The sequence below is a fragment of the Equus quagga genome, chromosome 2, assembly GCF_021613505.1.
Source record: "Equus quagga isolate Etosha38 chromosome 2, UCLA_HA_Equagga_1.0, whole genome shotgun sequence".
NCBI classification, from domain to species: domain Eukaryota; kingdom Metazoa; phylum Chordata; class Mammalia; order Perissodactyla; family Equidae; genus Equus; species Equus quagga.
This window is the reverse complement of record NC_060268.1, coordinates 35,029,325-35,053,032: the sequence shown is the minus strand read 5'-3', so window position 1 is coordinate 35,053,032 and position 23,708 is coordinate 35,029,325. Positions and strand designations below refer to the sequence as shown.

General features: G+C 42.6%; 1 protein-coding gene across 9 annotated transcripts in view; it reads left to right on the top strand.

The window, feature by feature from the left end:
* The window catches only part of MEIS2 (Meis homeobox 2), a 202,517-nt gene that overhangs the window by 1,378 nt on the left and 177,431 nt on the right, over positions 1–23,708 (top strand). For 4 of the 9 annotated variants that reach the window (XM_046654219.1, XM_046654217.1, XM_046654224.1 and 1 more), the window contains exons 1-7: positions 936–1,158; positions 2,429–2,661; positions 4,218–4,359; positions 5,077–5,127; positions 6,092–6,142; positions 6,949–7,098; positions 16,712–16,826. In XM_046654219.1, coding sequence (XP_046510175.1) covers positions 1,147–1,158; positions 2,429–2,661; positions 4,218–4,359; positions 5,077–5,127; positions 6,092–6,142; positions 6,949–7,098; positions 16,712–16,826 — 754 coding nt within the window. In that variant the 5' untranslated portion in view covers positions 936–1,146. Of the gene's footprint in view, positions 1–935; positions 1,159–1,361; positions 1,728–2,428; positions 2,662–4,217; positions 4,360–5,076; positions 5,128–6,091; positions 6,143–6,948; positions 7,099–16,711; positions 16,827–23,708 lie in introns of those variants that run through there. The other 5 variants (XM_046654218.1, XM_046654225.1, XM_046654223.1 and 2 more) reach the window with 4 other exon arrangements.

Below are 23,708 nucleotides of genomic sequence, written 5' to 3'. Positions count from 1 at the left end.
CCCTCCCCCTCCCGCCCCCCGCCTCCCCCGCCCCCCCAGCCGGGGCCATCCGATCGCACTCGCTGCATATCAGAGGCTCGGCGCGGCGCGCTCCTCCTCGCTCCCGCTCCCCACTCCCGGGATGTGTCTCCGCCGTACGACGGGCTATGGCCACCACGACTTCCGGGTTCCGTCATTTCGTTCTCCCGCCGCCGACCCGCGCCGCCAAACTGAGGCTCTTCTATAAGCCAGGCAGCAGCCAACCTGCCAACACCTACTGACACTCACTCATCTCCCAGAGAGAGAAAGAGAGCGAGAGAGAGCGAGCGAGAGAGCGAGCGCGAGTGAGAGCGAGCGAGCGAGAAAGAGAGAGAGGGAGAGACAAAATACCTACCAGGAAAGGGGGGGGAGGAAGTCCAATTTTTGCAAACTATTCATTTTTTTTCTTGATTTTTTTCTCCCCTGCTTTCTTTGAACGATACTTTAAAGAGAGAGGATCATATTATAGATACCGCGGGGGCAAAGCTAAGAGAGGGGGGGAGGGGGGAGGAAAAAATTCAAGAAGCAGAAACCCCTCGTGGAGTTTTACTGGAAGAAAAAAAACGGGTCTCAAAGATTCCTCCTCTTCATCATCATCAACCATCATTCATTCACTACCTTGACATTCCGGGCTTTGATTGACAGCTGGAGTGGCAAAAAGCCATGAAACACGACAGTTCGGTTACATGTGGGCTGCTGACGGGCCGCTCGTAACCTTCAGTTCGGGGGCTTGACAATTTTTTTTTCTTCTTGTTCTTCTTTTTCTTTTCTTTTTTCTTTTTTTTTTTTCCAACTGAGGGGAAGAGAAGAGAAAGAGGGGGAAAGGAGGACCCAAGAGGAGGAGGAGGGGAGGGGGGAGGAGGAGGAGGTGGAGGAGGAGGAGGAAGATCAGGAGGAGGAGGAAGAAGAGGAAAAAAGAGAAAAAGAAGAAATATCACAGAAAAAAAACTCTTCGTTGTCTTGCCTGGGCTTTTTTTTTTTTTTTTTCCCTAAAAATAACAAATTGGAGAATTGGGAGAAGTCTCCTTGGTTTGGAAAAAAAAGGAATCTTCAGCCTAGATCACTTTCTTATCCGGACTGGGATATTAAATATACGACACATCCAGGAGTTTATTGGAGCGCAGACTGATGGCGCAAAGGGTAGGTTTAAATCTCCAACACTTACCTAGATATAAATCCTCTCCTAAGAGGGGCCTGTCCCGATGCCTCCTCTCGCTTCAACGCTGCTGCTGCTGCTCGCTGCTTGATGATGGCGGACAGTATTTAAAAAATAGCAGCAAAATTATTCATCGGCTTCTTTTCCCCCCCGTGCCTCTGCGTGTGTGCGAGTGTGTGTGCGTGCGTGTGTGCGTGTCTGGGCGCGCGTGTTCCAGCGCTGTGCGAGCGGGCGGGCGGCGAGTGCGTGTGAGTGGTGTGTGTGTGTGTGTGTGCAATTGTTACACGCTTTCGCCTCGCTCCAGCTTTTCCCCCAGCAGCGCGATTCCCCCGGTTCTCCTGCTGCCGCCGCTGCCGCTGCTGCGCCGCTGCCGCCGCTGCTCCCGCGGCTCGGGGCGGGCACCGGCTGCGTAGGAGCCGCCGCCGCCGCCGGGGCCGCCGCTGGGGCCGCGCTGCCGCAGCCGCTGCGCCGCCGCCTAGACTAGCCTGGGCTGCTTGTTTTGTCTCTGAAATTGACAAGGACGCAGGGAATCCGCTGCTAAATAATGTTTCTGGTAACTTTCACGTTATTCCCCTCCTCCCTCCGCTCCCTGCCCCCGGGGAGGCACTGGCCCCAGCCTTCCCTCTTCCTCGGAGTTCTCGTCCTGATTATTAGCGTTTTTCTTCTCTTTATTTTGTTTCATTTCGCCTTTTGATTTATTGGATCCTCTGGAGGAGGCGAAGGGGGGTTAGGGGTGGGATCCGGGGCTTCCTCCTCACACTGACTCCACTTCTCCCTCGGTTGGCTCGCTACGGTTCTGCTGCCTCCGGCCCGAGCGGGACCTCCCGGCGCCCCCTCAGTCCCCGGCCTCACTGCCCCCCTCTCCCTGCTCTAAACGCTGCTCTTGGTTCATACTTTTTCATTTTAAAATTTAAAAACATTTGCCCTCACAACTTTCAACTCCGTTGTTTCGGCTGGTTTGGTTTCTGTGTGTTCAACTCGTGCCTCGGTACTTTTCTCCTTTCTGACTTTGTTTTTATTTTTATTTTCCTCTCTGTCTCTCTCTCTCCCTCCCTCTCTCTCTCTCCCCCTCTCCCCTGTCTCCCCCCTCCTCCTCTCCCTTCTTCCCTTCGTCTTTCTCCCTCTGTCTCATCTCTATTCCTTTCCCACTTCTCTCCTCGCTTTCTTCTTCCTGCTTCTTTTTCTATTCCCCCTCGGCTCTCCCGGCTCTCTCTCACCTCCTGCGCCCCCCTCCCCTGTGCCGGGTTCTGACAGTACGATGAGCTGCCCCATTACGGCGGGATGGACGGAGTAGGGGTGCCTGCTTCCATGTACGGAGACCCTCACGCGCCGCGGCCGATCCCTCCGGTTCACCACCTGAACCACGGGCCGCCGCTCCACGCCACGCAGCACTACGGCGCGCACGCCCCGCACCCCAATGTCATGCCGGCCAGCATGGGATCCGCTGTCAACGACGCCTTGAAGCGGGACAAGGATGCGATCTATGGGTAAACCCCCCCCCCCCCCCCCCCAACTCCCGACCCAGCATACTGTGTGTGAGTACGGTTGCGAGTGCGTGTTTGTCTCTGTGGGAGCTGAGGGGGTAGACGACTAAGAGGGGAGTAATTTCTGCTTGAGGGGGGTGGGGGGGGGGGCGCGGGAAACGCTTGCCTTAGGAAAGGACAGTGAAGGGGGCCTGTTCTTCTGCCCCTTGCGTGTAAGCCCCTGGAAGGTATGGCTTCCTCCACCCCCACGGCCCCGTCACTCCGGACCCCACAGCCTGGAGTGACTGAGTCCTCAGAATCTTGCCAGGGCCTCCTCCCCAAGGACGGGATTCCTGGCCAAAGGACGCAGAGCTGGTCCTTTCAGGCCCCCTAAGAGAGGCCTTGACGAAGGAGAAAGTTTCCTGCTGATGAGGAGCAACTTTGTTTTTTTTCTCTTCTGTTTCCTACCGAGAGTCTGGGAGCCACTAAATGCAGCTTGAGCTCGGATCAGGGCTGCTTCTGTCGGCCAGGAAGTCCTAATCACCCACTTCTTAATTCTCTGTAAATAAAGGGGGCAGACCTTGAAGTGCAGCGGGGTGGAAGGGACTGCTGCTTGCACAGAGCCGCTCTTGGGGGGAAGTAAGGGAGATGGCTGGAAATTATTTTCTATTCTGAGAGACCTCGGTGAGGGATGGGGGTGCACGATCCAGACGTGTACCACTCGGGCTCTCCCAGCTGAGGGTAGGTAGGTGGGGAAGGCGGCGGGATGCCGAGGGGAGGGGACACTCGGTAAACAGCAACTGAGCCTAAAGCAAGAGGCCGCAAGCATCCCGAAGTATAGCTAGACCGCCCCGAGGAACACAAAGGGCAGACGCGCACGCACACTTCCAAGTTTTAACACTCGATTTATTTATTTTTGCCTGCTGGAGAAATGTGGTCTCTGGAAGGAAGCTCTTCGGCGTTTAACATTCCTATTATTTTGGCCTCCACACCCGAGCTTTACTAGAGGTAGAGCAAACAAGTTTACAAGGCAAGGGGGTGGAGAGGGTGGACGAGCCCTCTCTCCAATTTAGATTTAGGAAATATCATTCCGGGTGTATATGTAAGTGAAGCCCTGGGCCTCCTCTGAAATGCCCATTAAAATGCAGAGCAAAAGCAATTTTTGATCTCACAGAGTGCTCCTTTCTTGGGAGGTCAGGGCTGGGTCTCAGGGGTTGGTTCGGCGGCCTCTGTAGTGTGAGGAGTGGGTCTGGATCGACTCCGGGTTCCAGACGGCCTGAGCTTCTTGGATGTTTCATTACGTTCCAACTGAGGCTCTTTTGACTTGGCGGGCTAAAGTGACCAGGGGCTTCTCCGGCCTGATCTGAGGGAGTCCTGAGCTGAGGAAAAGGGCCAGGCCGTTTTTCCTTTCTGTTTCTGGCCCAGGCTCGGCTGGCTGAGGAAGGGTTGTAAAGTGTGATGCGTGCCTGTTGTATTAAAGCAGGAATCCGCACCCTCCAAACTTGTTGATTACAGTTCTTGCTCCTTCCCCTCTGCACCCCGTCTCCGTGTGTGTGTCTCTGCGTGGCGCTGCCCGTTAGGCACCCGTTGTTTCCTCTGTTAGCTCTGGTCTTTGAGAAGTGCGAGCTGGCGACCTGCACTCCCCGGGAACCCGGAGTGGCCGGCGGAGACGTCTGCTCCTCCGACTCCTTCAACGAGGACATCGCGGTCTTCGCCAAGCAGGTCCAACCTTCTTGACCCACTCATCCTCCTGCAGCCCCTCACTCCTCCTCCCCTTTCCTCAGAGCTTCACATGAAAGAGGAGGAAAAGGCAGGGAGACCCGATCTGTTCCTCCGGCCCAGTCCGCGCTCCACGCCTCCTCCCCATCCCTCAGCCTCGAGGCGAATTGGAAGCGGAGATAAATATGGGTGTTTGTTTTTCCCCCCAGCCAGGAATACAGGGGCTCGACCCTCGAATTAAAGTTGACCTGTTCCTAATCTGGGGCTTGGCCTTTTCCCCCGCCTGCAGCTACTTGAACAAGAATTGGGGATAGGGGCTGTGAGGGACCCGTCAGTGCCCGGGAGGAAAGGAAGCTGGGCGCCTCTCCGGGCGGTCCGCGCCGGGCGCGGAGGTGAGGGAGGCTGAGAGCCACAGCCCTTTGGACAGCAGCATAAGGGGATACCCGGGGTCCGGAGAACGGCCCTGAGTTCCCAGAAACAGCTTAGCTGTTCCAGGTACCCCCTAATGGGGCCAAGGCCAGAAGGCCCTGGTTCTTCTTCAGCGGACCCCACTAATTTAAGGCACTAGTTTATTTCATGTGTTTTACCAAAGCCCCTCTCCTTTTCTCCGCCACTGCACCTCCACCATTCCCGCTCACACCCTACAGTGTAGTCGGTGACAGGGGTGTTCTTCTTTTAAATGGGGTGGCAATTCATGCTGACTTTCCCTGCTTCTTATAGGTTCGCGCCGAAAAGCCACTTTTTTCCTCAAATCCAGAGCTGGACAATTTGGTAAGGCTCACTGTTTCTTGCCTTTCCCCAGCCTGGGCCCTCTCCCTTGCCCAGAAGCACCCACTTTCTCCCCGAGCTCCGGGGAGTTCAGCAGAGCCCTCTTTCGAAGCTCAAGAGCGACAGGGAGGAAGGGAACAGCTCGGAGCCCCCGCAGGGGACATGGGCGTGAGGGGCGGGATGGACGGCAGGGAGAGCGGAGCCCCGGGAGGCCGCAAGCGGGGAGGCAGCGCCGGGAGCGCGAGCGGGGGATGAGTCCCAGGTCTCGGCCCCGGGAGGGAGGCTGCGAGAAGTGAGTTATTTCCTCTGTTTGCCGGGGCAGGCGGCCGAGCCCGGGGCAGCTAACCCGAAGGAAGTAACCGCTGGCGCGGCGGAGGGCGGGCCGGGAAGGTGGGGAGGTGGGGGGGTGGGGGGGCGGGTGAGGGGCAGGCCAGCGCAGGCCACTTTTAGGTGCGATTCTTTTGCTAATTTGCACGATTTCAATATTAAAAGTACTTAAATCCGCTTTCAAAGGCCCTGCCTCACCATTCATCTTGAGTATTTCCTTCTTTAGTAAGGACAGATTTCGCAGGGTGTGCTGTTCTAAAAAGCTTTCTCTCTCCAAAGAAGCGACTTCTTTTTTTTTTTTTTTTCAATTTGGCCTGAGGTCCAGGGAGGGGATGGTTAAAGAGGACTCAGGCGGAGAAAGAAGGCCTGGCCCTAGGAAAGCAGTCCTTACAAATAGCTCAGTGAACATGAGGGCCAAAGATATTAAATGCTTCAACTCAGGTGGAGTCAGATTCCTACCCCGTGGCCAATGAGGCAGAGATGATCAGTAATGACTTGGTTTTTCTGACAATTTCTTGATCTGTGGCTTTTGCCTGGCTTCTTGCCTTTTTCTGCTCCCCAGCCCAATTTTCTCACCACCCCCCAATAGGGACCTCCGAGTCACAGAGCCTTAACTCCACGCTTGAAACTTTTCTTTCAGATGATACAAGCAATACAAGTTCTAAGGTTTCATCTTTTGGAGTTAGAAAAGGTAAGCAGAAAATGACGCCCCCCACTTTGAGTTAGCCACTTCTCTCTCCTAGTTGAGTTGAGATTTTTTTTTAACAAACCTCCAGTCTGAGGCATTGAACACCTAGAGATTTTGAGCAACATGTTACCATGTCCTTCCTTCAAACTGCTCCTCGACCCAGGGGCTCAGAGGATGGGTGAATTAGGACAGCCCTGTCTTGTAAAGTGGCCTCCCCCTCCTTTTTTCCCCAGGCATTCAGGATTATTTTGAAATGCAGCAAACCATTTGTATTACTGGACATTCAGCCTGCTTGCGTCTCTATTAGCTCAGCTCACCCTCGGCCCAGAGCGGGCATTAGGTGCAAGCCGAGGGAATCATCCTCGCTGGGGTGTCTTTACATGCTCTGCAGTTCAATCACTTTCCCCTGGAAACATACAAAACTCCTAGCTTATTGAATCGCAAATGCTCATGCTGTTCCCACTTCCAGCGTTCTACCGTTTTGATGTTATCATCAAATTGGATTTTCCTCCTTGGACTCCCAGTCTGAACCCAGTTATTTCCAGTCCTGTTCCTTCTCTCTTTATTGTAACTTGTTGCTCAGGGAAGTCTCCGGAGAATAATATCTGCTGCAACAATTGCTCTATTGTTTCCTTGCCTTCAACTATTACACCCATTAATTAGAGTTAGTTTGGAAGACATGGCACTTTTGCTCTTTCCAAATGTAACCTTGCAAGTTAAGATTTTTTTTTCCCTTTAAAAATGAAACAAAACAATAACAACAACAACAACTACAGGAGCTGAGCCCTCGACCATGACCCTCTTTCTAGGTCCACGAACTGTGTGATAACTTCTGCCACCGGTACATTAGCTGTTTGAAGGGGAAAATGCCTATCGACCTCGTCATTGATGAAAGGGACGGCAGCTCCAAGTCAGATCACGAAGAACTTTCAGGCTCCTCCACAAATCTCGCTGACCATGTAAGTCTGTGAGCTTTTGGCATTCTTTTAAGACCACTGGGCAAAGCTTTTTCTTTTTCTTTTTTTTTTGGAGCTTGTTATAACATCTAGCTCCACTGACTTAGTTTTCTTTGCGAATGATTTGGTCTCTTTGGGGGTCTTTCTCACTACCTCTGCCATATCTTTCATCTCCGTTTCCCCTTTCTTGGATTCCCTCCTTATTTATGTTGAGAATCAAAAAAAGCAGGGAGTTGATAGAGTCATTTGTGCTCTTAATGTGTAAAGTTTCCTGGATTTGGTGACTTGAGTGTGAGCAAATTGTCTGTTTGATATGGTGACTGCTGCCTTTTCTGCTTTCTCAACTGTGTGTAATCAGTGCATCAGGGATAGAGAGAGGCAAGACAGCTAGCAGGAGGACAGGAGGAGGGAGAGAGAGGATTGAAGGCAAGGGAGAATTGAGGAGGGAGGGCTGACTTCCCAGTCTCTCACAGAGATGACAATCCTGAAAATTATTGGCAATCTTGCATTGCATTAGAAATAAAAGGAGCGCACACATTACAATTCTCAGAGCTTTTGCTCTATAGAAACTTATTGTCAGAATATGGACTTATTGCCAAGTGCCTGAAGCATCTTCATAATAAAAGACAGTAACCTTGATGAAACAATTATTAACAATGTATTACAGAAAGCTGAGGGGAATTGTGAGTGAATAACCATAGGTTAGTGGTTGAATTTTAACACTTAAACAGTTGGTGAATGAGGACGGAGAGTATAGTAAGGAGTGACTGTGTATGGCAGGCCAGAACGGGGGGTTTCTTTCTATTCTCTATGTTTTTAATCCTATTTTGGAACTGATCTAGGGAGTCTGATGCTTTAAAAAAAAAAAAAAAGCATATGTAGTGAGACTGAAAATTTGAAAAAGAAGCAAAGAGAAGAAAGATTGCAGCTGGTAGGAGAGGCAAGAGTGGCGAGGTTAAAGAGTGGGTGTGAACAGCAGTTTATTTATAGGAACTCAAGCCTGGGGGTGGGGGACTATAGATTACATTCAATTGAACTCACAACCTAAATGATATAGGCTATAGCCTAATAACTTGGTGGCTGAAATATGACATTTATCCTCTGTGGACTAAACAGGCTTTGAGTCTTGAAGGAAGTTTGTATCATGACCATCACCCCCCAGTCCTGGGTGTTAAGAAGAATGAGTTGAGATGCCTTGTGAATAAACCTGTAAGGTTCTCCTCCCCCTCAAAAAAAGTTTTGAAAATATACCATCATAGATTTTAATTATTAGCCTTTATGCTGTATGAAAAGCCAGCCTAAGAACAAGAGTTAAAAAAAGAAAAGAAAAGAAGAGAAAACCTCAGTTCTGGATGTCCAGTTCTGAGACAGAATAAATACTATGGTATTGAAAGCTCCTGTGCCTATCTTTACTCTTAGCTTTTTCCATCATCACGATGGGGGAAATTTTGGGGAGCTCTTTTGTATACTGAGTGTATTAACTGAAATCAAAAGGCGCAGCAAGCAGCTATGGAAAGTTTATTTGCCGATCTGTGGCTATATGATGTGTGGTTGTGGTCCACGAGGCATGACACTACTTTAGAAATATTTGTTGTTGTTGTCATTTATTTGTTTATTTTCATGGCTTCCTGTTTCTAAATTCATCTGCGTTTTGCACTATTGGGGGAATGGGAAGGAATCTAGTGACAGGGTTTGTAGAATGAGAAGTTCACAGTTGTCTGCAGCCAAAAGCTTTTCTCATGACATTTCTAGGGGTCTCAACTACTTGGTTTTCTAGAGCAGTTTCTTGGCAACTGTTTTTCAAGTGGATGTATGAAACTAGAGCATGCTGATGTTTACATAGAAGAGATAAGATAAACTAGGCTGTTTGGAGTATTGACTGATGGACAATGCCAATTTATGGAACTATTGTAATATTTAAATTATACTCAAGAAGGAAGTTGTACCTAAGAGGACAACACTTTAATAATTTAACAATCATCATCTTTGGATAAAAGAGTCAACCATAACATTTGTTGCTCCTCTTCCTGGCCCTGAATCAAGTAAATATGACAACTGATTTATTTTGAACCCATGAGGGCTTGCCACCTCATTGGGCATCATAATTTAAAGCCTTTTATTTCCTAGAGATCTGAACTATAGCATTTTTACTTCAGCCCCCTGCTATTTGTTTTGAAAGGAAGCAAATAATTTGTTCCACCAGCACACCAAGTGGGAAATGACGAGGTTTGCCACCGACTTGAATGTTACGCGGGAGGTGAGAGAAAACCCTGGAGAGTCGTCACCATTTTTGATATTTTTGAACCATAGGCATATTGATTGTACTCATTTCCGGGCCTCCCTCTACAAGGGAAGCCCTCTTACGCTTCAGCCTCTCCTGTAAGCGCAGCCTCCCTCCACCCCTCAACCACAAAAAAGTGAAAATACCACAGAACCACTACCTGAGAAGTGGTCTGAGTGGGACATTTGCAGCATGTAAATGTGTCCAATTTGAATCTCCAGGTTTATTTTTTCATTTGCTTTGATATGCATATTTAATACATTGCCCCGGGCTGGATCTCATTCCGTGCGCGCTGGTGCAGGGGTGGTGAGGAGCCCCTTCAGAAGGACCCAGACGGTGTGTTGTTTTCTCTGTTTTATCTGTTGGCCCACTATTCTGATCTACTGCGCTTCCTCGTGGTTTTATTTGCACATGAAATGCTGAGAGCATTTCAACTTATTGGCTATGAATAATGACAGCTAAAAAGAAGTGTAGTTTAATTTGTTGTGTGCCAAGGTTTCTCTTGTGGAGGTGACAGTTTGTGACAGCTGTTTGACACCCCCAAAACACATACACCTCTCTCCTTATTAAGTAGTATCAAGCTACATTGTGTGTGTGTGTGTGTGCACGCGCGCTCGTGCGTGTGTGTTTAAGGAAGGATAGGGCAAGGAGAGAGAAAGAGAGTGAGAGAGAAAAAAGAAAGAATAAGTGTGTAATTCTGTGTAGTGGGAAGCAGAGAGAGAAGCATCAGGAGTAAAATATTAGGTACCAAAATAGCTTTTGATTTTCTTATTAAAAATGTTGAAAATAGAAATGAATAAAAGTAATTGATAGAAATATCTTGAAAGCAAGTATTTTTGGCAGACTTTTAAGAATGAGTTGTAAATACCGTTACTTAGCAAATCAGGCTGTTGTCATGCTGATTTCACATTTTGTAATTTGATGTCAATAATCTGATGTAACATAGATGAATTAGAAAAAGACAAACATAATGTCTTACCTTCCATGTGTTACATGCAGTAAAGATACTGAATTTGTTCATTGATTACTGACACTTACATTACGGGCATAGTGATAAAAGGAAGTTTGGAATTAAATAGGCAATAAAATTTGCAACATTGGCTACTTTTTGTCGTGTTTAGGAAATTCATAATGAATGCTTCTATTTTTAATATTATAATGTACGTTATCTTATACTCTTATAAGAGTAATTGTTATAGGTAGGAAATAGCTATTATAGTATTCTTTGGAGTACTGGGGAGAAAAAAATATGATGGTGAAAGGAAATAGAACTCTATTTTCCAGCTGCAGTTCATGTTAAGTTTCCCAGACATTCAAATTTATTATGTTTAAAGTAAACATGTCAAGACACCAATTCTTTAAAAAAGTTTCAACCTGAAAACTGTTGTGGAATAATCATGCTTTTCCTAGCCTGTAGAATTTCTGAATAATAGATGATAGCCACATTTTCTACTTTACATAATTTTAGACCAAATCTTTAAATCTGATGCAGACAAATGAAATATATCTTTATGTAAAGATATGTAAACATATCTTTAGATCAAGTTTAGATAAATGAAATATATTTGTTTGCAATATATTTTCTGAGCTAAGTTCTATTTGCCTGATGTGCATACAGTTATATTGTTATTCCTAGTTAATGTTCACAAAGAGCTGCATTTTATTTTTTTTGCATGAATTAAGTAACGGGAAGAAAGTACAACTGATAGAATTAAGTGGATGACAGGTGCCTTAAAATTAGCTGGCTCTGATAACATAATTAATAAAAGAAAAATTATTTTAATTTCTATGTTGAAAGCTGTACTTTAAGTGAAAATATATTGTGTTTTCTTATGCATCTCTGAATACATCACGTTTATTTATGTCTATGCAGTTTTAAAAAATAAGTTAGGTCAGAGGAGAGAATGCCCTTGTTCCTGACAGAATACGGGCAATTGTCTATAGATAAATTCTATTACTACCTGAAAAATTAGTGGGGAGTAGGCAGCGAGGAGAGAAATAGGTTTAAGTGATAGGTCTATAGAATATCAAGGGGAAATAATTGGATTTGAAAATAATATTAATAAAATGAGTGATTTATGTTATCAGATAGTTTCTTAGGTTCTAGTGTGATGTCAGACCTTACAGTATGATACCCAAGGCCTCCGGGGACCCATTCTGCGGAAGTTCTCTCTCTCAGCTCTGTCCACCAACTCAAGGAGACGTGGCCGGGGGCATGGGTTTTCTCTCGTTGTTGTTGTGTAGTTTCCGGTGGTTGATAGCTTTTCTGTCAATTTCCCATCAACAATAATTATATTATGTAAATCGTTTAAATTGTGCAGTTGGAGTATATTTTCAGTGTAACTGTGATGAGATGAAATTAAGCAAAAGTGCACCTGACAACCCCAGATATCACTATCAGATTAAAAACTTGATATTTTAAGCATTCATTTTCCTCTTTTTTTCAGACTGAATGTTCTATGGAACATCCCAATACAATTCAGGATTATAGGAGACGTTTGATAATATGACAGTACACCAACAATGCAGGAAATTTCTATCTTCTCTAAAAGTTGCTCCATTAAATGGAGGAATCATTTGCAAGAGAACTTGCTGCTTCTGTGAGCTTTGCTCATATATTAATTCCCAAAGCTTAATAGAGGGTGGAAGCTGGGAGATGAGGGAAAGACCCCAGCTCTATTTACATTTTTAAAGAGTGAGCCCATATTCTGAAAGCACACACAGTTCTCCTGAGTTCTTATGTCAACTTTAGAATAACAAAGTTGAAATTCCAACATTTTTTTCAAGCCAGACAATTAACATTTTTAACTTTTGTAGGCTTAGCTACCTCAAGATAGAAGTTTTCATCTTATTTTAAAAAATAGTTTTTGCATAATGTGAATTAGGGGTTAAAACATAATAAAGTCATAGGAAATGTGTAACATTAATTATGTGGACTGATACAAGCATATCTTGCCTTTGTTGTTTAAACATATGGAGTCGAATTAGTTTTGCATGCTCCATTTGCTGATTAAAATATCTCTATATATATTTAAGATTACTTCCTACCTATGAGCACATACTCTGAATTACTTTACTGTATTTTCGAAGTTCATAAATAATTTTTGGCTTGGAGTTATATCATATTTTACTTGTATAGGTTCTAGAAAGTCAAATGCTTATTTTAAAGTATTTTTTAATACTAGGAATAAGAAGCGCAAATTACCTTAGGGATTATCTTGTCTAACTTCTTAATTTTAAAGAGATAGAGGAAACAAGTCCCAAAGAAATGAAGTCCATCACTTGCGTAAGGTCACATGATCAGTTAGAGGTGGCACCCTAGAGGCATCCTTCCAGTCTCATGCTCTCTCTCTTATACCACATCCACCTTTTCATTTGAATCACCTTGTCATTTGGGGTCTAAGATGAGTTTCACATGATTTTAGCTGGAACTTGCGTTTAGTATTGCTTTTTTTAGTCCTTGAAGCCTAATATATTTTACTTCCCGGCTCCATTTTGTACTTATTTAGAAACACTTTTACGTTGACTTCACTGTCTTTTTGCTATGGAAGGACCGTGAGCTGTGTGGAATCATCTAAACAGGGAAATGCCACCAATTCACCAGGACTTATTAAGTGCTATCCTATAGGCAGATCCCCCACAGAAATGCCATAGTGGTGCAAAATGTTCCAATTTCCACCATATCTGCAACCTCAACAAAAGAGGCACACATATGATTTGCTTCCTGTGCCTGGAGACTCCTGTCCTTTCTATGCTCTTGCCTAGATTTAGCAAAATTCAATGATGGTGCCAAATCAATTTCTTTTTTTTTTTAACTTTCAAGGGAGAAAACACTGGCAGAGTTGTGTTTTCCAGGGAAAGCTGTGTGTAAATGAGAAACAGAGGAGAGCTGCAGAGTGATCTCCTGTGGGCCCGCTACTACAAGCTCTCCCCATCTTGTCTCCTGCTTTTATATTAATTACAACTTGCATTATCAGCTGTGAGTCTGTAGCCCAGCAAATAGAAAATTCTGCCCCTGGAGACCTAGCTTCTTGTATCTATTTTCCGTCTCCTTCTATTGTGCTCCACTCGGTAGTCACTGCTTTTCTCCTGCTAATACTGCTCTTTAACGCAATTACGAAAGAGCAAGAGGAGTACCATATTTGACTCCCAATTATTAAAGCCACTGGGAATAGAAACATGTTCAGTCCTTGCCCTCGGGTGTCTTCATGATACCTTTGGCTGAAGAACAGGACGTATATTGTGGAATGCGTATAACCGAATGCTCACCCACGTGCATGCACACAGAGCATTTCTCTTTATTTTTCTACATACGTCATGGTTTTACATGCTTTCATATGCCACTATGGTTTCAAGATTCACTAAACTTCTGCATCTAATTTGGTAGAAAGCCAGGCAGTTATTCTTGAAGGATGTAAACTTGGAAACTATCTAGGGAGGGAAAAAAAAGAAGAAGAAAGGAGTTGTGATATAAACAAATATTTCGATTTAAGAAAAAACGGTGTTATGAGTAATGGAATATATTTGATCTCTTATGTAGATCACAATTTTTTTATGACCAAAGAGCTAGCGATGTTTTATTTTTTTATTGACCAGATTATCAATATTCATCTTTGTATGTGATCAAGTCACCATGGTGTGGCTGAATATGACAACTTTGGGGTAACTCTTCAGCCTTGAAACCCCAGAGGGATTTATCTGTTTTTTCTGCTTTCAAGTTGTGTGAGTATCATGGTGCCCCTTAGTTTGTGTCAGTCTCTCAGATTAGATCATAATGCTTGAGACACTCTATGGAAATAAACATCTTATGACACTTTTTGAGGAGAGCGTTTCTGAGGATGTGAGGGAGAAAAGAGGGAAGAGGCAGGGGCATGCTGGGCTAGGTAGTGAACTTAAGCAAATTTCAGGACTGGGCTGAAAACCGAAGACCCAGTTCATTTGGAGGAACCAGCTGCTCTAAAAGGAGTATTTGCTTCTGTAGCTTATTTTCACCCTTTTACTTTAGAAAACATCTCCTCCAGAAAACCATTAAAAAAAATAGACTGGATTATAAATTAATGAGGCCTGACTTTAAAACTCAGTACAGGTTTGACCGATAAGGATACACCAGTATTTTCAGTTGCAGGAAGTCCTTCTGAGCGATCCTTTCAAATCACTATAGTGCCCAAACAGAAAGACTCGCTCCAGCTTCATTTGAACGATTATATAATAGCTATTGGATGACATTTGCCTTAAAACGTAGTTGAGGTGTTAGTGGTTAATTATTGTAATTTTCATGAGGGGTAAGGAGCTTTTATAGCAGGCAGCTTAATAAAAAGCCCGCAGTGCATAAAATTAACATCACTTGCTGTGTACACGGAAAAGTTTAGCTTAGGTGAATGTGTTACGGTGATGGCATTTTCTGAGAGAAGGCTCCAGCCAGCGTTGTTGCAGGACGAAACTCAGACCATGCTATTGTTTCTTTCCTTTTTCTCATGTAATTTGTCTAGCTCTTTATCTGATTCCCATCCGGCAAACAGCTGACACGCAGAGGCTGCAAAACTTGAAGAAGCTCTGTATGCTGTTTGCCTTTAGCTGCAAACTATTGGAGTGGTTTGTAACTTGGATGAAAAGAAAGCTCACAGGCCTGACTTTGTCTTAACACAGGCAACAGAGAACCTGGGTCTCATTTTATTCTACTCAACTTCATTCCCTAGTCTACTTTCTAAAACATAGCCTTCCTTTGGACATCTATACCTGTGCCATATGTACAGTCACGAAATTTCTGCTTAGGGTTTTCACTTGCAGTCACTTCTTTGCCTGATGGCAGTACCAGTAGCATTATTTGATATAGATGTTTTTAATCCATAGAGCTTTGGGTCATTTCATCATCCATCAAAATGCTAAATATTAATTTATAGTTAGTTTGGAGCAGATCTGTAGAGGAAAAAAAAAAAAAGTTTTTTGTGGTTATTGTTCCAAACAAGAATAGTCCTCTATTTTCTCTCACCTTGGTATCGTGATTTTATTTTGGTAACATTTTATGTGCTATATGTAAATTATAGAGTTGATGTTGAGGAAAATGATGGACTGATTTTTTTCTAGATAAACTGTATATAATGACAACAGCAAGATTGCTTTCAGATGGGCAAGATGTTGCTTGTTGCCTATAGGCATGTCGGTCTGCCTGAATCCTTATTTACCAATTTTTCTAAGAAGAAATGGTGTACTTTGAGAGACTGATTTTTTTAAAATTTTGCACCCAAAGAATTTCCCCGCAAAAAATTCGCCTGCCTGTAGATCTGTGGGCTTCGGTGAAGTTGTCGCATACAGGTGGCAAATGTGCAGCCCTGGCCTTCAGGCTAGTCTGTTTCATGTGCTGTTCCTACTCTCTGTTTCTGCCAGAGGAAATTCCATCTCTTGCCTGCCTTCATGTGGTGCTGATAAAGTCCTTCCTGTACATTAGAATTCCTGTTTTCCTTTAAGCAACAGCAGGGTATTGGGAATGACCAGGAAAGGGGAGGAGGAACAGAAGAAGAATACACTCAGCAAAGTAGCATGAGCTATAACTCTCGGTTTGCCTCACGTGTCCTCTGAAACCAGAAAAAAGCACTGCTCTGTGAATTTAAAGTTTCCGTGGAGCTCACGTGAAAGCCCTATCCAGTTTATTAGATGGCTAACAGTTCAGAGCTGTTTCATTTTGTTGTTGCTCTCTGTGTAAATGAAAGCAGAATTGATCAGTCATTAGATATTGATGCAGTGATTAATATCATTGTATCTATGGGCTGGGTAATCAGATGGTGACAATTTTGAGAGTTCATTCAGGCTGTTGTAGGGCAATGCATGTGGAAGTTGCAAAGGGCTGCCCCATACATTCTTGAGTCTGTGATTTTTTTTAAGGGAGTCACTGAGTTTGGTAGATGTTAACGTTCTGAAGTATTTAGTATCTAAGAGCATTGAGACCTGTTTCTTGGAAGAGAGTGCCCTAATTAAGACAGCAGAGTGAAAATGACTTTTAGATTTTTAAGTAGGTTTTTCTAACTTTTAAAATGAACTTTATTGAGGTATAGTTTGTATATAATAAAATGCACTCATTTTAAGTGTTGATTTCAATTAACAAATGTATACACTAATGTCACCATCACCTCATCAAGATGCTGGAGCACCTTTTCTTCTTTCCGGTACCTATTGCTGAAAAGACAACATAAGATCCGGCAACGTGGCATCTATATTTGCCTAGTTGTACAAATACTAATATGTATACATTTTTTGTCTCTCTCTGCACTTTTCCTCTTGGTTCCTCAATTACGGCTGAAATGGTAACTGTGGAAAAATTCCTTGGCCTCCTGACATCAGAATCCTGCATCTTGGCGAGACCACGATGATGCCACCTCCACCCACTCAGCAGGCACCCCAGGGCCCTCCAGTGGGGGCCATGCTTCCCAGAGTGGAGACAACAGCAGTGAGCAAGGTAAAAGGTCAAGCATTTTCCTTGTGCAAAGTAGGCATGACTAAAATAACTTCAGTATTTTGCGATATCAGTACATCCGCCTCCTCATAAACAGGAGAGTGGCAGGTTAGGGAGTATAATCAGCTGCTGTTTAGGGAGACAGTATTTCCTCTCCTTAACTTACCTTATTTAAAAAAAAAAAATCAAAGTGAGATGTCTAATCTTTAAGTAGGCATTGCAATAACAATTGATTAGTTCTGCCAATTCTTTTACAAATTTGGTTATCTACACTTTACTTCTGTGTGCGTAGGTAAATAGAATGACAGATCTACTTTCCTGCTACGATGTAGTAGTTTGAATTATGCTATAAATGGGATATTTTGTTTGTAATATCAACTATAAGAGTTTTCTATAATCAAGCAACGATGCCTCTAAAGCACATACGATGCAAAAATCTGTTCTCATTAACTCCGGAAGTACTGCGCGCATTTTACGTGGAATCTTATCTTCAGAAGATGGATTTTGAAATTCTTAGATTATTTGTCCCCATTTCCATTCAGCTGACTGGTGACTTTTGTTGCAAATCCTAAAAATTAGAATAATCAGAGAGCAAGGGGGTCATCAACTGCAGATGACAAGGAAGCCTAGTGTGATTTATAATAAATTTTACCATTTAAAACTCACCTACTGCACAGAAAGCAATTAGATATTGGTAGGGATGACTCGTCTATGGCTAAAATGATAATTTAAAGGAAGATGCATTATTGAGTGTGGGCCAGGAAAGTGTATAGATTTTACTTTTTAATATTTTACATTAGATGGTGTCTGATCTCCTAGGTCTATTTCATCTCTATTATGACTGTGTTTATGGCCACAATATTTAAGCATTAGACGGTCTTCCAAGTAAGGGACAGTTTAACAGCTTGAGCTGAAGTTATATATGCCATTTAAAAGAGGGTGGCTGAGGTAGGGTGAGTGCCTTCCCTCCAAGTTTCTGGCCAGAGATTTTTTTGGATTTCTAGTATTCTAGAAGAGTCTAGAGAAATGTCCTTTCTAGGATGCCATGAACTTGTGAATGGGTACAAATTAGAATCTAGGTTTAAGAAAGTTGCAACTAACACAGAAATGAATACCATCACCTCGTAAATTGTGGAAGAGCTCGTAAATTGTATCTATTTAGGCTTTATATATTGTTTTCTTAGATCAGTTAGATTGTACATAAGAAAACTAAACTATAAGGCATTTTGAAGATGACATGTACATAAATTCAATGGATCTGCAATGCAATGGCTTAATTGTGGGTCCGTATCATGATGATAGACTTCTCAGGGTAGTTAAATCTGGAAAGCTTTCTATGACTCCACCTTCCCTACCATCCCAAATTGCTGTGACACAAAGGGTGAAATGCACCTATTAATAAAAACAAAACACCCTAAACATTGAACGCAAGAGGGGGAAAGGAGAAGCAGACTTAATGGTCTAATGAGGCTATCTTCCAAAGCCTCGTTGTGTGTGAGGCTCGCTTTGACCTTTCACTTTGCTCAGGAGCCCAGCGCTTCATTTTTCACATTCTTGCAATTACGTTAACGCTTCAAGCATTTCTGACTCCAAGTCAGCTAGCAACACCAGGCATAACTCAACACTGTGAGTTTTTCTCCTCTCTGTAGATTCATTAACAGGTCACCAAGGTCCCAACTGAAATTTAAAACTGACTGGTTCTGTTGGGTTGGTTGAGTTATGGCAAGGGAGATAGCAGGCAAGGACCAGAGTAGGGGAGGGGGAGAGAGAAGACCCTGGGCTTTGGAGCAGAGAATAGTTGTGGCAGCGAGCAAAGCATGGGGTTTTATCATGTTGGTTAGTTTTATTTGGTTGCTTTGGGTTTTTTTTTTTTTTTTTCTGGTCAGGAAAGAGAAAAGCTCTGGGACTGATACAGCGGGTAAAAACAATACCCATAAACCTCTGTGTTGTGGGTAGCCGCACCCACTTATCCGATGTTGAAGGATTTGATCCCTGTAGGATTCTGTTCCTTTAATCATATCTCTGTGGGATTAAAGAATGGACACGGTAGCTTATGTGTATGAGTACTAGGAAGTCAGTCATTTTACTGTATTAAAGTGTGAGGGATAAAAAAAGTTATGATTCCTATAAAATGGAGAACGTTTTGGCATCGAGAGTTTCCTACCTGGCTTCCACATCAATGGTTCCAAACACATGTTGAAGGGTATTCTGTTTTTTACAGCAGAGTTTAAATTTTGAAAATCAGACAAGTCTATCTTGTCATACTCGTGCCCATATTAGCCTTTTAAACATGTTTTCAAGGCATTTTGAGATTTTGTCCCACCCAATTGTCCAGAGTAGTTTTCTGAGGGAAAGATTAATTATCTGCTTCTGGGCAAAGTCAACAGAGATATTGACTGAAATCGCATATGCTTATCCTAGGTTAAATCTTAGGGTTGATGTATAATGGAAAACCTGGGAGGGAAATTTATGTTCTTCGTATTAAATATGTTATAATGTTTCTTTGGAAACCAAGTTTTTAGTTTAGAAAAGAGTTTTCTTGCTTATTCAGAATTTATTAGCACAACAGGCATATGGAAAACTGTAAAACGATTCAGTTTCAAAACAAATTATGATAAACAGAAAAAATAGGGAGGAATTGTACTAAATACAGTGTTTTCATACACATTTTAAATTAAACTTTAATAGCCATATGCTATAAAACAATACATGCATTTATGTTGCTTTATAATTCTTGTGAATATTTCTCCTAAGATGATTCATACAAATCTTTACTTTGGAACCTAAAAATACCTTATTTTATGACTTGATAGTGAAAGAGCTACCGTTACACAGGTGAAAGGTCACCTTTTCCTCCTCCGTGTTTGTGCAACAAACGGAGAGAAGGGGGAAAAATCATGTCTTTAAAATATTGTAAGAAACAAACTTGGTAAAATGTAAAAGCTGACTTTACTGTATCTTTCAAATAGCACATGCCTAGCAGGAAACTATATAAATATGAACCAGACTTTCATTCACTCTGATTTCTTTTGCTAAAAGAAGCCAGAGGGACGGAGTTTGTCTTGCTAGTCACATTAAAACGAAGAAAAAAAAATCTAGTTTTTCAGAGATAAAATTAGGGTGTAGACTGGGAGCTCTGGGGAAGTAACTGGCCCCCTTTGTGTCTGGCTTCCCATAAGTAAAATGGGGCTTGATAATAAGGCTTGGGGTCCCTAATTCTCTACCTGCTGAGTCAAAAGCTGCTTTGTATTTCATTGTGTATTTTGCCAGAGTAAAGACTAGGAAGCAGCCCCCTTGTTCATAGAGCACTTTGAGAGCCTTAGATGAAAGGCACAATATATGTACAAAGTATTATTATTATTGATGGGTTTGTGTAACTCCCATTAACGCTGATGGGAGTTACGCATGTGAATTGGCAAGAGACTAGACCCCTCAGTGTTTAGAGCACATGAAATTTACATTTTTTCCAGTGCTGTAATTGAGATGTTGACAAATTGGAGAATATTGATGAGCCTTTGTTTTAAGTATTTCGTGCCAAGTTTGTTTTATTTTTCCTGGTTTGAACAATGGTATGGGTTCAGCAGCAATGAATAAAAAGGGTAGAGTAAAGATAACTTTGTATTTCAATATTTTGATGTGCCAATATGAAATAAATTGTCTTAGGCAAATGGAATATGCTGTTTTAATCATTAGCTATGCATGAAAGAAAAATTGATGTTGACATCTTTGCTGTAAAATCGTTGTAATGGGGCCTTCCTTACAATTCATTTTTGTAAAATTCATTTTGTACATTTTGCAGCAATTGAACAATCCCTGCACTGTGAATAGGCAGGATTCCCAGAAATACCGAGACAGTTGGCCCAGTAACTGCTGAGCTCACACTGCACACCACACGCACGTTAACCATGCTGTTGCCAGACCCAGTTTAACCTAAATACATTAGCATTCTAGCATCTATATGTCTCTAATCTTTCAGGACACAAGGCTGTATAAGCCAGCATAGTTCCCCTCAACTCTGCTACCTACCAAGCCCCTCCATCAATGTTCCCATCTATCATCCAGGCAATGAGACTAGAATTTCATAGCTAGGTATTTATTTATCTATTATACAGTTCTTTAGCAATCATGGTGTTGGAATCTAAAAATACTCCCTTTGTATTGAATGTAAGTGTTTATAGGTAAGCAAGGATCTAAAATAGTATTGCACTTTTGAGTTATATAAGGTGTGAAATAGTATTCTCCCCCGCCAAAATATTCCAGTTATAGGTTTAAAGGAGGGGGAAAAAACCTCAAACCCACTTACGGTGGGTCCTGAATATGTTCTACTGGGATTTCTTATTCAGTCTAGGAAAACTCTGTCAATGGAATGTTTTCATAGTGGCGGCAATCTCTTTAAAATAACCCTAAATACAATATGACAGATGCCATCTGGCATAATCTTTTGCTAGTTGCTTTTAACTTTTATTTTTCCTAGAGCTAAGTTCATCTAAAACTGGTCACTTACTGTTATGATAAATACAGTGACATTTCTTTTCCTTCCTGTCCTCCTAATTGTATCAAAAAATTCTCTGAGACTGTGATTGATAACGGAACATTGTCACAGAAGCAGCTGTGGTATATAGAATATTTATGTTGCATTTTCATTCTCTCCCCCTGCCCCCAAATAAAGTAAAAAAGAATACCATCAGCAAACATCCAAATAATTTCTGTTGATTTTCTTAGGAGTTTTTAGGATAGGAACCATTAGAAATAAAATTAAACTCTTCTAATAAATAAATGCTCTAGGAACATGTAATGGTGCCCATAAATGCTTAAAAGCTTTCTATAATTGCTGTTAATTTTGAGTAATTTCTTCCTATATGTATCAACTTACTTGAAAAACCTGGAGTTGGGATTTCTAGATTTTTTTTAACTTAGTCATGTAAAGGGATGTCTCCTGATGCCAGTTAGAGTTTAATTTAGAGTAGTAATTAAACTTGAATACTGCCTCATAAACAAAAGATAAACAATAAACCAGCCACGTTCCCTGCTGTTTCATAGCTTTCTTTCCCAGATGTTTTAGCCTGATAATTTTTACACAGTGAACTACCTAACATGGAGTTGTGTGGACAGAGGTTGCAAATGAGGGGTTTTTTTGGTAATCCTTTTTTCCCCTCCAAGAAGCAAAATGCAGAGGATTTTCCACTATTTAGATCTTTTAAAATTCTGATCAAATAAATACTTAGTGCAGATGCGCTTTAGAGATAACTAGTTCTTTCTCTTAGCTATTGTTTATTTTTTTCTTCAAAACTAATCTTGTCATGAATGTCTTTTGCGTTTCATAATGTAGAGAGGAACGTATTTTCTTTAAGTAAAATCTTGATACACACTAAGTCAGAGAAAGAAAAGATTGACAATGGAAAAAAATTTTTTCACCCTTTTTCCCCCCGCTTTCCACCCGGCTGCATCCCCCCCATGACCAGCGGTACTTTCTGTCTATACCCTTCGTTGGCTACCAGAGCTTCTCTGTCCAGTTCTGGACCCTTCCCCTGTCAGCCATGATCTTTCTAATTGTCAGGTACTAGTCAGCCGTTCAATGCAGAAGCCATGTTATTTTCACTGGGTGGGGTAATTACTGAAAGCTGAGAATAGCTCCACTAAAGACAGAGGGATACTTTCATGATCCCATTAGCATAAGAGTGGGTAAATTATTCATGCCAAGTGAGGATTCTATGGGGAAAAGTATAGTTAATGCACATAGTTTTTAAATGTATCCCTTTCTGCTCTGAGACTAAATTCTTGTTGGAATCAGTTCTCAGACATTTACGGGAAAGCTCTGGTGGCGTGTTAGATGCAGTTCATCTCTCTCTGTTTGCAGCGCTCTCAATAGAGACCATCTGGCAAAGATCCAAAAGGTGATTAAACAAAATGATCAGCTCTTGTTGCTGTGTTACATGTCCAATACTCCGGATTAAAAAACATGACCCACGACAGTCAAGCTAACGTCATGCCGCTCCCCCTTCCCCCTCCCCTTTCCGTATAAGAATTCAGATGGTCCACAAATGTGTGTGCCATCTTTGTGTCCTTATGGCCCATAATCAGGAACAGGTTGTGCAAATGGCTCTTTCTGTAGCACTGTCTGTTCCAGCAGCATAGAAGCATTTCATATTAATTGGGTCAGTCTAATATTCATATTGACATGGGGAAAAATTACTACAATTTATTCTTATAGCAGACAATGAATATGTGTGCTTTCTGCCATGAGGGAAGTGAAATCTGACAACTGGCTTGTGCAACTGATTAATTTTTCTGGAAACTGGAGGAAATCAAAGCATGAAAAACTGTCATTCTCTGAAAACAGTACACAACCCTTTGTAACTAAACAAAATGGATTGGGGGGGCTTTTGGGGATCTTGTGGAAATGAGCTCCGGTTTTAATGCCATAATCAGGGATGAATTTACAGTGCCATTCAGAGGAGTCCTCCCTCCCCATAAACAAGCTGATAATCACAGGGAAGCTGACTTCCAATTAGCTTTTCCTTCCCTCACACGGATCAGGGTGTTTATATGTCCTCCTTAAGCTTTAACATGTCACTACTGAGTTGGTACATCTCCTGTCACGTTCCAAAGTTTGGAAATAACATGTTTTATTATGAGGAAATCCTGCTAATAAGCAAGGTAATTTTCAACCAATCATTTCACGATTGAGTTAAGGTAAAAATGCCAAGATCTGTGACTAAGGGACAGATGTATCTTATCTTTGGGGGTTTGTACCAAATGCCAAGTAGAAATATAAATTGAACAAACCAGACATTGTGAGGAAGTGATTGAAGAAATATTGAGATGAAATCTTGGAATGAACTATATATGTATATTTATAACAATGCTGTAAATTGCTTACATGTC